The 16,054-nt window shown below is 46.5% G+C and overlaps 1 protein-coding gene across 1 annotated transcript; it reads right to left on the bottom strand.

Moving 5' to 3' along the window:
• Positions 1 to 10: 10 nt before the first annotated feature.
• Positions 11 to 3,796, bottom strand: Smpd1 (sphingomyelin phosphodiesterase 1). The gene is made up of 6 exons (XM_008837380.3): positions 3,357 to 3,796; positions 2,189 to 2,961; positions 1,522 to 1,693; positions 1,240 to 1,316; positions 922 to 1,067; positions 11 to 771 (listed from the first exon to the last, which is right to left on the bottom strand). The coding sequence occupies exons 1-6, from the start codon at positions 3,654 to 3,656 to the stop codon at positions 362 to 364; spliced, it is 1,878 nt and encodes a 625-aa protein (XP_008835602.1). The 5' UTR covers positions 3,657 to 3,796; the 3' UTR covers positions 11 to 361.
• Between the last annotated feature and the right edge of the window lie 12,258 nt (positions 3,797 to 16,054).

Below are 16,054 nucleotides of genomic sequence, written 5' to 3'. Positions count from 1 at the left end.
GGGACAGTCATGGAGTTCAAGTCTCTTTATTGAAATCAGCCTGGCAGGATCAGGTAGCAGCAATTCAAAGTTCCCAGCTGCCCAGCACAGGCCTAGGGTAACAGCTTTTGTTAGGCTGCCCAGGGCATTGAGACTTCAGCTCTGTGGCCTGAGAAGACAGCAGCCCTGCGGGAATCCAGAGGCTGGGCACAGGTGGGACAGCCAAACACTCCCCCAAATCCAGCCAAACCAGCTCCAGATGAGGAGGCCTGTTCCTTAGCCTGACAACTGGCTCCTTCCCTGGAACTTCTTGCCAGGTTGACTCAGCAGCACTCAGGGATTTGTTCCTTTCCTAGTTCGTGAACTTTCCCCACTCTAGGCCCTAGCAAAACAGGGGCCAAGACCAGGAGCCGTGAGCATCTGGGAGGCTCCCGTTGGGCATCAGGTGGCGGCACAGAGTAGGGCTGTCTGCTCGGGCTGAGAGCTGGGCACACAGAGTGGCTAGGCGGCAGGGTGTGCCACAGGGCTCCGAGGGCGGGTGGCCCTTATGGTAGAGAAACCAGAAGGTCTGGAAGAGTTGCACATCATCCCTCATGCGGTAGACCAGGTTGTGCCAGGAGGCAGGCAGTGCGTCTGGAAGCCCATAGGTTTCTCGAGCCCTGTAGAGGTGCTGCCAGTGTGGTGTGGCTCCTGGTGCATTGGCCTGGGTCAGGTTCAGGATGTAGGTCTCATGGTCCAGGACCACGTGAGAGCTTCCGGAGTAGTTTCCATCTATTTGGTAGACCCGGTAACCTGCAAGAAAGGAGGGTTGAATGGAGGAGAAAGGAATGAAGGCAGCTCTGGGAAGGACCATCACACCTAGGCTTTCCTTTCCTGTCTGACCCCGCACTATTTTGTCACATCAATCCTAGGTCAAGGGATGTTCTATTCTGCCTCACTCACCAGGATTAAGGTTGATATAGGTGGTGGCACTGGGTCCCAGGAAGGCTACAGACAGCGGTCGGCTCAAAGTCTCCTCATCATAGAAAATCTCAAACTCATCCACGTGAGTGTGGCCAAAGAACTGGCCAGCCAGAGTGTTCTCATACCTGGCCAGAGACATGAATGATATTCAGAAGATTCTACTAAGCCTGGGGTGGGGGTGGGTAGATCTGGGGAGTTAGTATGCTTTTTCTCCAATGTGTTTAAGGAATTCCTCCACCCCATGGAGCAGTGCAGATCAGGTGCTTGAGGGAACTTCAGCCCTCTTCTTCCTCCTACCTGGCTACAATTCGGTAATAATTCCAGCTCCAGCTCTTCAGGCAATGCCCTGGGGGAATGTGGCCAATTATATGCACCTGAGGGGAGAGTTAAGGGTGGTTATCAGAGCATCCAAGGATCCAGGCAGCCTTGGGGCGAGGTGGCAATGGAATTCTATGAAAGGGTGTCAGCGGGCAAGCAAGGATGAGCTGGACCTCCAGGGAATACAGGAGCACCCACAAGTGAGGTCAAGCTCTGCTCACCTGTCTCCCTCCCAACCCCAGCAGCACCACGGCCCCTCACTTTGTCTCCTCGATCCTCAGCAGCCTGAAGCTCCCCCACCAGCCACTGGAGCTGTCCACCAGGATCTGTGGAGTTGATCAAGAGCCAAAAGTTCTCACGGGAACAAAAATTCATATTGAGAGCAATGAGGCGGAGGCCGGGGCGTGGAGTAAGGGCATAGAACCCCCCAATTCTGAAACAAAAGTAAACAAGAGGTCACCACTCATCATCCTGGTCCTGCATGCCTGGTCCTGTGCTAGGCAGAGGCACACATGATGTCATCACTCACCCCCAGGAGCTCCCATCCTAACTGAAGACCAAACGGCACTAATTATAGGGCTCATATGACATGGAAGAAGATTTAGAAGGCTGAGGGCTCCAGGAGTTCAGGGTAGAAATAAAAGTGAGCCAGGTGAGGAGGCAAAGGCCATTCTGAGGGTAGATGCTGTGGACCTGGACAAGTTGAAGATACTAAAAGAGGAGGGCAGTTCATTTAGAGAGCCAGCCACAAGCAAAGATACAACCTGGGGTGTGGTGAGATTGTGCAGCTAGTTCTGAGAAGTGGGTGGCTGGAGATAAGAGCAAAAGGGAAGGTAGGGTCAGGTTAGGGAGGGAAGTGGAGGGTACTGAGGGTGCTTGTTGGAGCACAGACAACTTCCCTCCCTGGCTTTCTATGGACAGTAAGTACCTCAGGGTATGAAGGGCGTCAGGTGGTAACCAGGGCTCCCATGCCTTGGCCATGGCTTCATAGAGCCACTGTGAAGACTGGTTTCCCTTTATGAAGGGGGGAGGGAAGCCATTGACAGGTGTGCTCTCATGGTTGCCCACAGCAGGGTACACTGGCACAGGCCCCAAGTACTTCCTCACGAGGTCTGTGAGAGTGGTCAGGGCCCTCAGCTGGTCCTGACGAGACTGCTGCCAGACATTATGGGCGGGGATGTCTCCTGTCCAGTACACCATTTCAAAAGGGCCAGCAGGGCCCAGCCCTTTCAACATGCTCTCCAGTGTCCGCAGGGGCAGGTCACATTTGCTGTACTCGCCCCAGTACCCGGCCCCTGGACGAGAGGTGGGTGGCCAGCCGGAGCCCTTGCGGCAGCACAGGGGATTGGCACAATCAGGGTCTGTGCCCTCCATGTAGTCATGATCCCAGTGCAGGTCAGTGAGGAAGAGAACGCGGCTGACAGGAGCACCTGGAGCAGGTGGGCTAGGTGGCTTTGGGGGTGGCTTTGGCACCGCTGGCAAAGAGACATTCCAAGATGAAAAGATGTCCCAGTGCCCACAGGTGGAGCCCAGGAGCAAGCCACAGGCTTCAGATGGGCTCAGAACTGAACGCCTCCACACCTCCACCATGTCGTCCTCAAAGAGATGGACAGCTGACTCGCACACATCCGGTGGTGCTATGTTCAGCATCTTGCACATCTTGATGGCCGCAGATCCCACCCGCGCGACATTGGTCTCCTTCTGTGATGGAAGGAACCAGCTCTGAGAGGTTAGAGGCAGAGCAAGGAACCCTGGCTACCACCGCCCACGGGCCTCCATCTGTCAGTGTGGCTGGGGTGAACTTAGCACCACCATGATAAAGAGACCTCAGTGCCTCCTACATATCGCCCTGTGACTCAAGTAGCACTATGCCCTTACTTCCTCTTTAGCTCAGGGTCCACAGTATTTCAAACTCATTGGGCACTGTCTTTACTGACTTTATAAAGATGGCAATACAGCATGTTACAAAGGTAGCATGTAGGCATGGATGTCCCCAAAGGGAAGCACCCTCTTCATCGGGATTGCACAGGACCCCACAGCATCTCAGCGTCCCCACCGAGCCCCCAGCGCTCCACCACAGCCCTCACAGTTCTTACCTTTAGCCCGTAGTTGACAGCTGTGAATAGGACTTTGCAGGCTGGGCAGGTGAGGTTCCACCACCCAAAGGCACTCTGGAACGGAGGCACCATGCTATTGAACTTGGCAAGATGGCCTTGGGTGGGAAGAGGATGAGCTCTGGCAGGGGTCCAGAGTACCAAGGAGTCAGACAGGGTCAGCCCCATCGCCAGCCCCATCCAAAGGAGTCCCAGGCTGGGTGCCGGCAAGGACCTCTCCAGCCTCCACGCCCCGCCGGCTCTGGGGCGGCCCCGGCTAGGAGACACTCCTTGGCGGGGCATCGCCGGGCTTCCTAGACCGGACTAGACCGCCCGTCCAGGTCCACGGGCCCCGGTGGCGCGGGGAACACCCGTTTACCCTTCTCTGCGGTCGGCAGATAGCTCAGCAGCCAGCCACAGAACAGCTCCTCCCCTTCCTGTTCCTCTTATTTTCCCTGCACCAGCGGAGAGTCCTGTCAAAGCTTGAGGGGCGGAGCGAGAGGGGCTGAGTTCGGCCCCAGGTACCGCCCCAGCGAGGCGGCTGGCGCTGGGGACCCAGGACACGCTCCGGGGACCGGGAGGCGCGGGGGCCAGCAGCCGCTCAGGTGCTCTAGGTCCGGAAGTGGTACCTCCCACCGCAGCCCTTTGGGGACTTCCAGGCGCTTGCTCGGTCCTACTGTGCCTTCAGATTCCTGGAATAGCTGCCACGCTCAGCTGGGCAGGGAGGATGGGAGAGGGGGATGGGGCAGTGATTCTTCCATTGGCCCCTCTTCTCGCTTTCCTCTACGCTGCCACCACTACCACAACACTCTTGAGTCACCTAAGTTTTAAAATGTTACTTTATTTGCTTTTTATTTCATTATGTTCTGCCTCGGTTTCCTCAGTGCTAGGTTTTCAGACCTGCACCACCAGCCTGGCTTAATTTATGAATCACCCTTGATTCAGAATTCTCTGGGTCGAAGGGACTTTGGGGCTCATGTGAGGAGAGTCCTTTTTAATAGATAAAGAGCCAGGCTGGTCGTATACTCATGTAACTCCAGCCCTTGGGAGGTAAATAAAGGTCGAGGGATCAGGAATTCAAAGTCACTCCCAGCTACATAGTGAATTCGAGGGGTTTTGAGTCCAGCCTTGGGCTGTATGAAACTCTGTCCCAAAAAACTGAAGAGAGGAGGCTGGAGAGATGGCTCAGAGGTTAAGAGCACTGGCTGCTCTTGCAGAAGACCTGGGCTTTTTCAGCACCCACATGGCAGCCATTAACCATTAACCCCACATGGCAGCCATTAACCATTAACTGCCTTACCTCAGTTCCAGGGGATGTCCCACCTGGCCTCCACCTACATGCAGGCAAAATGCTCATACACATAAACAAAAATAAATTTTTTTTTTAAATCTAAAGAGAGGAATTATATCCACGGTGATAAAAAGTTTAATTTACAGAATTCTTTATGATATGCAAAGCATGAATCCAGGCATTTTATAATGACTACTTTTCGGTTCTCATAGAACCCCTACAAGTAAGAATAAAACTGCTAAAGTTTGATGCAGTGGCCCCTCCTGTTATCCCAGCACTGGAAAAGTGGAGGACGGAGAATCAGGAACTGAAGGTCAAATGGTCATGTGGCAAATTTGAGACCAGCCTGGGCTTTTGAGACTCTTAGAAAACCCCTAAACCAAAACAACAGTAACAACACCCACAACAAACAAATAGAACAAACAACATAAGTGTTGCTATTCCCATTGTGCAGGATGGGGAAACAGACAAGGGAAAACTTCAACAGGAATTAGCAACTGAATCTGCTTGATTCCCGCAATTCAAGATCTGCAGAGCTATAAATTCCTGCCCACCCTTTTCTTAGAGATTTTCTTTCAAGAGACTCTTTCTTCAGCTCTGTAGACTTCATTCATCTCAATCATAATAATTACCAAACACATTGTGTGATTATGTGCTGAAGAGTTCTGCATTAACTCAGTCCTCACAACAAATGTAGAAGGTAGATACAATTTTCCTGCCTTGTCCTTTAGATCTCCTTAGATACCAAAATCCACAGATGCTCAAGTCCCTTATATAAAACATAGGACTGTGTTTGCAAATACAATACAATGCTCCATACATCTCCTATATACTTTAAATGGTCTCTAGAGTACTTATTCCTCATAGCAAGGTGCTGCACTGTATTGTATAGGGAATAATGAGAAGGAAACAAATCTGTATGTGTTTAGTACAGACATAAATTTCTCCCTGGAATATTTGTGATCTGTAGGTAGGTAGATCCTCAGATTTGGAACCTAATGATACCAACACACTTAGAACCCCAGAGTGGATATACAGATTATTTTAAGCTGAAGACATTTAAAACTCAGCGATACTGAAAGAAACCTTTGCAGAGCTTCCTGTAGCTGACCAAAAGCAGATGCTTCTAAGAAATGAGGATTGCTGTATAGAATATTTCCTCTTGGGGTGGGATGGAAGCCTCTACTCACAGGAGAGAGATCTACAGTAAACTTAATTCCAAATACTTTCTCCAGGGATGCTTCCATTCTAAAGAAGATATCAAAACCTCTCATACCAAAGCCAGGCATGGTGGTGCATGCTTTAAATCCCAGCACTAGGGAGGCATAGGCAGGCAGGTCTCAGTGTGTTTGAGGCCAGCCAGGTCTATATAACCAGTTCCAGGCCAACTGGGACTACAGGGAGACCCTGTCTCAACAAAACAAAATAAAACAACAAAAAACAAAACAAAGAACAAAAAAAGAAAACCGAAAGCAAAACAAACCTTCTCCTGCTGGTATGAAGATAATCACATACTTTAATCTCACCTTTGTTTTCTTAAAAACCTGTCTGTGGTCCCTAAAAAATCTACTTGGTCTTCCCTCTAGAAGCCCTTCCCTCCCTCTTTCCTTCCTTCTTTTCTTCTCCCTCCCTTCCTCCCTCCTTCCCTCCCTCCCATCTTCCTTCTCTCCCTTCCCTTCCTTCCTTCGATCCTTCCTTCCTTCCTTCCTTCCTTCCTTCCTTCCTTCCTTCTCTCCCTTCCCTTCCTTCCTTCGATCCTTCCTTCCTTCCTTCGATCCTTCCTTCCTTCCTTCCTTCCTTCCTTCCTTCCTTCCTTCCTTCCCTCCCTCCCTCCCTCCCTCCCTCCCTTCCTCCTTCCTTCCCTCCCTCCTTCCTTTCTCTGTCTTCCTCCCTTTTTTAAAAATAGGATCTCCTATAGCCCAGTTAGTCTCTAATTCACTATATACCAGAGGATGACCTTGAATTCCTGATCCTCTACCTCCACCTCCCGAGTGCTGGGATCACAGTCACACACCACGGTACCTGGATTGCTCATTCTTTTCTTTATCTTCAATCAGTCTTGTAGCTTTTTCTCTTTTCCATCTTGAGTAGCCCATGCAATCTCTCCGTTTCCTGCCTTCTTTGGAAGACTGATTCAGAGTCACAGGTTCACCATGTCTTCTGGATTGTATTTCCTCTGACCCCAAATCTTGTTCTTTTTGTTTATTTTTGCAATACTGTCTAGATTGAGTGACAAAAGCAAAATCCAGTAGAGTGACAATTGGGTAGAGGGACAGCACCTGTGATAGCACCTCACAGAGGCCTCACTGGATCCAAGGAGAGCTCTAAAACTGGGTGACCCTTCAGCGTTGCTTTGAAATAAAGTGAGTGGGCTAGTTTCACTTAGTGGAATCCCTGCAAGGGCCTGATGGCCGAGGACTTTTCTGTTGATTCCAGTCCAAGAAGCTGGGGAATGAGTTCTTCATTCCTGAAGGAAGACCTAGGTGGTACCCATCACTGTGTCCTCGAGCCCACCTCTGATGACACTTGGATTCATTTTAGACAAGTCTCCCTCTGTCTGTCTGTCTGTCTGTCTGTCTGTCTGTTTCCTCTCCTCTTCCTCCTCCTCCTCCCTATCATGTCCTTAAAGTGGAAACATAGAAGAATGCTGGAAAAATTCTAGCTCAGTGCAGTTGATCTCAGGACCATCATTTTTCTCTTCTTGTCTACTCTAGAGTTCCTCCCTCTCTCCCTTCTTCCGTTTTTTTTTTTTTTTCCAGAATCTCATGTATCTCAAACTGGCTTTGAACTTTCTATGTAGCTGAGATGACCTTGAACTTTAAAAAAAAATATTTTATTTTATATATATGAGTGTATTGCTTGCACATATGGACGTACCTGTGGGGGTCAGAAGAGGGTGTCAGATCCCCTGGAATTAGAGTTAGGATGGTTGTTAGCTACCTTGTGGGTTCTGGGAACTTAACCCGGGTCCTCTGCAAGAGCAGCCAGTGCTCTTAACCTCAGAACCATCTCTCCAGCCCAACCTTGAACTTCAAATCCTCCTGCTTCTACTGTCTCAGTGTTAGGATTGCATATGAGGACCCCCAAGCTTGGGATGAAATCCAGGGCTTTGTACATGCTAGACAAACACTCTACCAACTGAACTATATCCCAGCCCTCTTCCTTTCTTTGTCCAACTAGATTGGTTCTAAAGTCAGCTTCCCCAGCAAACAAATGTCCTTAAGGTGGAAACACAGAACATTGGAAAACTTCTAGCTCAGAGCAGTTGATCTCAGGACAGTAACTGATAACCGTCATTTTCTCTTCTTGTCTACCCTAGAGTTCCTTCAGCCTTAGGTAAACTCTCTGCTGATTTCACTGGCTTACCTGATGATGTGATCCAGACTCTGAGCTCTAAGAAATCCGAACCCCTGGTATCCTTGCCCTCCACAAGCAATGCTGCTGTACTTGTCTTTTTATCGTCATCAAAATAGAGCAGGGAGCTAGGCCTCTTCACACAAGGAGTGTGACGTTCCCAGGAAGCAGCCATAACCCATTACCATACTAGACATATTTTTCTTTCCCCCTTTGGAAACTAGAACATCTAAGCCTGCAGAGCCTAGAGTTCAGGAAACACAGGTTTACTGTGTTGATCCCTGAGAGTGATGGCAACAGCTCCCCTCCTGTTTCCCCCTTGAATCTGGACTCTTATGTTCCCCCTGTTGGGGACACAGGCTGTTGGTGCAGGTGTGTACTGCATGCTGGAAGATGGTATCCTGTCCTTGCTCCCTATCATTTCCAAGCTCTGTCAGCTGTGTGCTCATCAGCTGGCTTCATCTCTGTATCAGGATGGCAGTTTCTGGGTGGTGTGATATGTAATGTGACCAGAGGGTCCCCTAGTCACATGCTAATTTTAGAATTCCTTTACTGAAAAGTAGATTCCTTGTGCCAAATATGGTGGGAACCCATGCACACTCTTCAAGTCCTCTGTGAGCTTTTGTGCGGCGTTTCTAAACCATCCTACAATTATGCCTGAATAAAGGAACTCCAAGCATTCATTCTAAGGCCAAGAGTGGACCTGAACACTGAGATCCCTTTCCTTCAGAGGTCTCATGGAAATGTGTCACTCATCCTTTTATTGAAACAGTATCTCAGGATGAATTGGGGAAGTAGAGGCTGGAGAGATGGCTCAGTGGTTAAGAGCACTGGCTGCTCTTTCAGGGGATATGGGTTTAGTTCCCAGCACCCACATGGCAGCTAACAACGTCCATAACTCCAGTTTCAGGGGTCTAACGCCCTCTTCTGACCACCGTGGGCATTGCACTTACATGCATGCAGGCCATACACTCATACATATAAAATAAAAATAATTAAAGAAGAAAAGAATTGGGGGAGTAGAAGCTAGGACCTACCCTTATCAGAGAACCTTGCCCTTTGATGTCTAGACCTAGAATATCACACACACAGTTACAGACTTCTCAATTCTCATTGTTTGCAATGAGAAAAATACACTGCCCCCAGTGCTTCAATATGTGAATCATACACACCACATTCGTACTTTTACACTATTTTGGGTGGAGGGTAATGAGGGGTCCTGAGGGATTAAGGTCATATGCCCAGGTCACAAGAGGAGCACTGTGGCTCAGTGAGCTTGTTTACATTATAAACAGTAACTTTTTGGTTGCAAGATTATGTTTGTCTATATAGTAAAAGTCATTCCTGTATTGTAAAAGTCATTCCTGGGCCGGGCGTGGTGGTGCATGCCTTTAATCCCAGAACTTGGGAGGCAGAGGCAGGTGGATCTCTGTGAGTTCAAGGCCAGCCTGGTCTACATAGTGAGTTCCAGGACAGCTGGGGCTACAGGGAGACCCTGTCTCAAAAAAACAAACAAACAAAAAAAAAGTCATTCCTGCACTCTTGAATAGTGGATAGTTGAGACCAAGTAAGCATAAGACACAAACCCATTATGAAATTATCTATCTATCTATCTATCTATCTATCTATCTATCTATCTATCTATCTATCTATCATCTATCTATCTATTATCTATCTATCATCTATCTATCTATCTATCTATCTATCTATCTATCTATCATCTATCATCTATCATCTATCATCTATATTTTTTTTCTTTTTGAGACAGGGTTTCCCTGTAGCCCCAGATATCCTGGAACTCACTATATATCTATTCCTATCAAAACAAATGGCCTCATCTTTAGTGTGGAAAGGGTCCAGTGCAGTCAGCTTGCTAAGAATCTGGTTGTTTTCCTCAAGGCATGGTGTCTGCTTGGATTTTGGCTTATTGGTTTTTGTTATTAACAGGTTAGAAACTCAACAGTGGGCAAAGTTATGTCAGCCTTGATACCTGGGTGTTCATACTGTCAGGCTATGCTAGTGGGCTTCTGACAGCTGCATGTTGCCTCCTCACCTCTGTCTTAGAAGGCATCTTCTATCATCTCTTTCTGTCTTTGAGTCCAGCTCAGTCAAGATATGTCTTGCTGTCACCCTTAGCTGTATAGGAGAGTCACAAACTCCTGAGGGATGCTGTTTCTTCTCCCACTTTACCTCCCTCGCTGCTTTAGTAAACCATGTGTCCTCTAGGTGGTCCGTGCAACAATTATTTGCTCAGTTTTCTGGGCATGTGTCTTCTCAATGACCACTTTGTGAAAGCCTGAAAGCTTTCTGTTAACTAAAGCATTTTTTTATTCATTTAGAGTGGACTGTTACTTTTTAAATTCTTTTGTCAATCAATTACTTTTAACTTTTTGCTTCCCGCCCCCCTCAGAATAATGACAGGGCTTAGCGATAGCTAGTCAATTCTCCTATCCTTATAGTTACTGTTTCTCCCACATTTTCCAAAAGTCTGATACATAGGCCAGATGTAGTAGCTCATGCCTGTGATCTCATGGCTCAGGAAGCTGATGTAAGAAGAAAGCTGTGGCTTTAAGGCCAGCATGGGCTGCATAGTGGGTTCTAGAACAGGCCTCAAACAAAACAAAACATAATTAAGCTACACAACAAAAAAATTGAATTCGCTAAACCAATGAATGCTTTCCTTTCTACCATTATAGCATTCCAGTTTGCCAGAGACTCTCCTGAGGTCCTGTTAGCCCGTGATGGATCTTGTCTTCATTACCAGCCGGGTGGTGAGTGATCCATCCCCTCGCTCCCCATGTCATGCCAGCATCTACTTTCTCAGAATATTCCTAGCACTGATGTTGACCAATCAGGCCACTTGGGATTGTAAACAAAGGTAATATCTGCAGAGGCCTCAGCTGACCCTTCAGCAAACTGTGAAGAGACAATTTCCAGAATAGTCCCAAATGGAGGTAAGGGACTGGGTCCTTATTATGCTGCAAATCCATCAATGATAGGATGTGGGCTGCCCCTGGAAAGGGGTATGGCTGTGGGAAGGGTGACCTTCCTAGTAGACTCCCCTACTCTCCCTGTAAGGGCTGACAGTCAAGGTTCATATTCCAGCAGTACTTCTGATTCCTGAAGGGAAAGCTGGGCCACATGGAGTGGCCATCATACCCTTAATCCATGTCTGTGTTGGGAGAGGATTCCCGTACAAAACCTGGTATCTTGCAGCCAATGAGTCATTATAGACAGGGCTGGTGGTGAGAGTGATGAGAGCCTCCTTATTCTTGAAGACTTCTGGGTTAGAACCTCTGAAATCTATTGTGGAAGTGTCTAGGCTTCTGGACAATGTGGTGGTGGGGGGAGAGGAATTGTACAAAGACATAAGGCTTATATAGTTCCCACCACCACAGCAATTTAGGTGTCAGGCTTTGTGAGTGATTGGCAGAAGGTCAATGTGGGCTGCTTGGTGGGGGCTGATACCTTTCTAGGTAATCTGGGGATACTTTGTTTATTAATTTAATTTTATGTGCAAGAGTGTTTTGCCTGCATGTATGTAAGTGCACCCATGTATGCAATGCCCACAGAGGCAAGAAGAGGGTGTCAGATGCCCTGGAACTAGAACTATAGTCAGTTGTTATCTGCAGTGTGGATGCTGGGAGCCAAACCTGGGTCCTCTGAAAGAGCCAGTGCTCTTAACTACTGAGCCATCTTTCTAGCCCTTTGTCTGTTATTTTTTTAAAGTTTTAGACAAGGTCTCATGTAGTTCAGGCTTGCCTCAGATTCATTATGTAGCTGAGGATGACCTTGAACTTATGATCCCCCTGTCTCTACTTCTTAAGTGCTAGAATTATAGGCATATGCCACCATACCTGTGTTTTATGTGGTGCTTGGAATTGAATCCAGGGTTTTGTGCATGCTAGGCAAGCACTGTACCATCTGAGCTATACCTCTAATTTGGGGTAATTTGAGCATCCTCTTATGCCACCAGGGTTCTATGTGTCAAGAAACCAGTGTAAATTCTGTAGAGGTGACCAATCAACTCTTCAACTGCCTATGAAACTGCAAATGAAATTCATAAATCCAGTCAGCTAGAATTTTGGTGGGGAAAGGTCTCCCTCCTGTGGAATTTTTAGGGAGTATTAGTGAACCAAGGATGCATGTAAGGGCCAGGACCAAAATGGGAGGCCAGCATGGGTTATATAGAGAAGCCTTGTCTCAAAAATAAATAGTGCATACCTTTTATTTATTTACTTAAGATTTATTTTATTTTTAATTATGTGTACATATGTGTTTGTGAGTGATATGCACATGTGAATGCAGTGCCTGAGGAGGCCTGAAGAGGGTGTCAGATTCCCTGGAGCTGGAGTTAAAGGCAGTTGTGAGACACACAATGTGGATGCTAGGAGCCTAACTCAGGAGCAGTACACGCTGTTAACCACTCAGGCATCTTTCCAAGCCATATGCCTTTTATGGGTATGAGTGTTTTGCTTGTATGTTTGTAAATGTACCACTGTACCATGTGAATGTAGTGCCTGAAGAGGTCTGATAAGTGTGTTGGATCTTCTGGAGCTGGAGTTACAGATGATTGTTAGCCACTATGTGGATGCTGGGAATTGAACCTGGGTCCTCTGCAAGAGCAGCTAGTGCTGTTAAGTGCTGAGCCATCTCTTCAGCCCCCATATCTGCCTTTAAACTCACTACAATTACTTTGCTGAAATATTAAGGCATTAGCAAATTTTTTCTTAAAAATAACCAGCTGTATGCAATATCCTAATTGCAGTCTTTAAAAAATAACCAAACTTGTAAATAAAAATACACATTTCTTAAATGTATGCCCTAAATTTTAAGACAGTCTTTTTGTGTGTCTTGAGTATCTGTCTGTACCTATTCAAGTGTGCCCGTGGAGGCTGGAGGTCAACCTCTGGTGTTTTCTCTTATTGTTGTGCACCTTACTTTTTGAGGCAGGGTATCTTATGGAATCTGGATCTTGCCAATTCCGCTAGAGTGGCTGGACAGTAAGCCTCAAGGATCACCCCATCTGTGCCTTTCCAGTGCTGGGATTATGTGCACATATAACAGGGCCCAGCTTTAAAAAATATTTTATTACATTTATTTATTTATTGTGTGTGTGGAGGTGGAGCACATGCATGCTCATACATGCATACAAGCTACAGTGTGCATGTGGAAATCAGAAGATAACTTGTGGAGGCTGGTTTTCTCCTTCAACTCTGTGGGTTCAGGAATTGAACTCAGGTTATCAGGCTTGGTGGCAAGCTCCTTTACTGACTGGGTCATCTCATTGGCTTGCTCAGCTTTTTAAATGTAGGTGCTGAGGATTGCACTCAGGCCTCTATGCTTGTATGACAAGGACTTTACCAACTGAGACATTTCCCCAGGCCCCCAAAATTCTTGTATTTCTAAATTAAAGCCATGCTATGATTCTGGTTGGTTCTTAGCTTTTATTGGTGGGGGAGTTGACTCAGAAGGGTGAAGCAGAAAGATAGTAAGTTCAAGGACAGCCTAGGATATATGGTAAGACTATATCACCCCACTTTGAGTGACTCACAGACTTGTAATGGGAACTTAATGTAGAATGGAACATCTCAACCCTGTGGTCTGAACAAGGTGAAATCCAGCCACCTCTAGACTCTGAAGAAGCTAAGCCCTGGAGGGACTTTTCACCAGAAATCAATGCAAGTGGCTGTGAATGCACAAGAAGGCTCCCATCCCCACTGCAATAGCTCTCTGACATCATCATTGCATGCAGTCCCACTGGGGCTGCTGAAACAGGTTTGTAATCTGAGCTACTGGGGAGGATGAGGTAGAAGGGTTGCAAATTAAAACCTGCCCTGGCTACAGAGCAAGTTCAAGGTCAGTCTGAATAATGTAGACCCTGTTTCATAATAAAAAGCAAAAAGAGGACTATGGATGTAGCTCAGTGACAGAGTACTTGCCTAGCAAGAGCAAGACCCTAGGTTCAATCCCCAACACCAAAAACAAACAACCACCCCCAAACATCTAGTCCATCTTCTTTTCTTTTTCTCTCTGTTTAGTCACCCCATCCTGGCTTCCTGCTCACATAATTATATTCTATATTCTAACATCATAATGATTCTCCTACAGACACACTCAACTCCCAGGCCCCTCCTTCCCTCCCTTCACCCCTCCTTTTCTCCCTCCCTTCCTTTCTAGATAGGATCTCAGGTAGCTGAGATTGGTCTTGAATTCACGAAGTAGTTGAAGATGACCTTGGACTTTCAATCCTTCCTCTACCTCCCCAATGTTGGAATTACAGGTGTGTGCTACCATGCCTGATTTATACAGTGCTGGGAACTGAACCCAGGGCTTTGTGTATGCTAGGCAAGCACTCCACCCACTGAGCTATATCCCCAGCCCCTCTCTATTGGTGTCATCCAGCCAAACTCCAGTGAAAAATCCAAATCACTGCCTTTTTATTTTATTTTATTTTTTATTTAAAAAAGAATTAATGACTTTATTTTTTAATTCCAAAGAGAGGCAATTAAAAAAATTTTTACAAAAACTTTATTGAGAATTTCATACATGCATATAAGGCGTTTTGATCAAATCCATGCCCACTCCCTCCCCTCCAACAGTCCCCCCTCTGAAGAGGTAACCCTAAAATCTTTTAAGGATTAGATACAAGTTCTTTAGCCAAGAAACTGGCTACTTTTCTTTGGGGTCTTTTTACCCTAACTGCCTAGCCAATTCCTACCTTCTATTCTTATCCCACCATCCTCTGAAGAGGTTACCCAAATTGCCAATAGGGAATTAGGATGCAGACTGCTCTGGCTTCTTCCATGCTGAACAGGGATGCAGGGGGAGGCAATTGGAGTACCCTTTCAGTGGGTCTATCTAAAATACTCCCAAATTGCATGACTCTTATCTGTAGGGAGAAAAGAAAGTCCTTGACTGGTGAATAAGGCATGTGAAGGAAAAATAAAGGCAACAGTAGTTAGCATTATAAGCTCTAGACAGGGAACCAGAAAAAAGTCAGAACAGGGTTCAAATGTTCATATGAGAGTCCATTGAAGTTTCTTGACAAGGGCTTCCAAAAGCATCCCTCTGTTGGGTTCTTCCTCATTTTTCTTTTGTCTTCCAAGGCTGGACTAGTTGGCTGGGAAGAGTGGCTGGATATTCAGGTGAGGGTCCAGTGATCCTGCTTGGCCCTCCTTTAATGAATGAGCACAACCGTCAACAAGCCCAATTGTGACTACGTTTACTGATCAGGCTCAGCAGAAGTCATGATGATGGTAGTTATTTCATGAAGAAGGGACCACTGTATAGCATCATCTTATTTAAAAGACCTGGGATTTAAAAGGATTTGGTGCTAGGAGCCACATATGAGGGAGAACATACATCGTTTGTTTTTCTGAGTCTGTGTTACTTCACTTAGTACAACAGTTTCTAAATCCATCCATTTACCTGCAAATTTCATTATTTCATCTTTCTTTACTGCTGCATAGAACTCCATTGTGTAAATATACCACATTTTTGTTAACCACTCGTCAGTTGAGGGGCACTTAGGTTGCTTCCATCTCTTAGCTATTGTGAAAAGAGCAGCAACGAACATGGTTGTACAAGTTTCTCTACAGTAGGATGAGTCCTTTGGGTATATGCCAAGGAGTGGTATAACTGGGTCATATGGTAGGTTCATTTTTAGTTTTTTAAGAGTTCTCCACACTGTTTTCCATAGAGGCTGCATGAGTTTGCAATCCCATCATCAGTGAATGAGCGTTCCCCTTTCTCTGCATCCTCGCCAGCATTTGGTATCATTTGTTCTCTTGATCCTAGCCAGTCTGATTGGGGTAAGGTGATAACTTGGGGTGGTTTTAGTTTGCATTTCCCTAATTACTAATGATGTTGAACACCTTTTAAGATGCTTCTTAGCCATCTTTATTTCTTTTGAGAACTCTCTGCTCAGCTCTGTAGCCCATCTTTTACTTGGGTTAATTCTTTTCTTGATTCTGTTTTTTGAGTTCCTTATATATTCTGGATATTAAATCTCTGTCAGATGTGTCGTTGGTGAAGATTTTTTCCCATTCTGTGG

This window comes from Nannospalax galili, unplaced genomic scaffold (assembly GCF_000622305.1).
Source record: "Nannospalax galili isolate Female #2095 unplaced genomic scaffold, S.galili_v1.0 scaffold398, whole genome shotgun sequence".
Taxonomy (NCBI): Eukaryota; Metazoa; Chordata; class Mammalia; order Rodentia; family Spalacidae; genus Nannospalax; species Nannospalax galili.
This window is presented reverse-complemented; position numbering and strand designations above follow the sequence as displayed.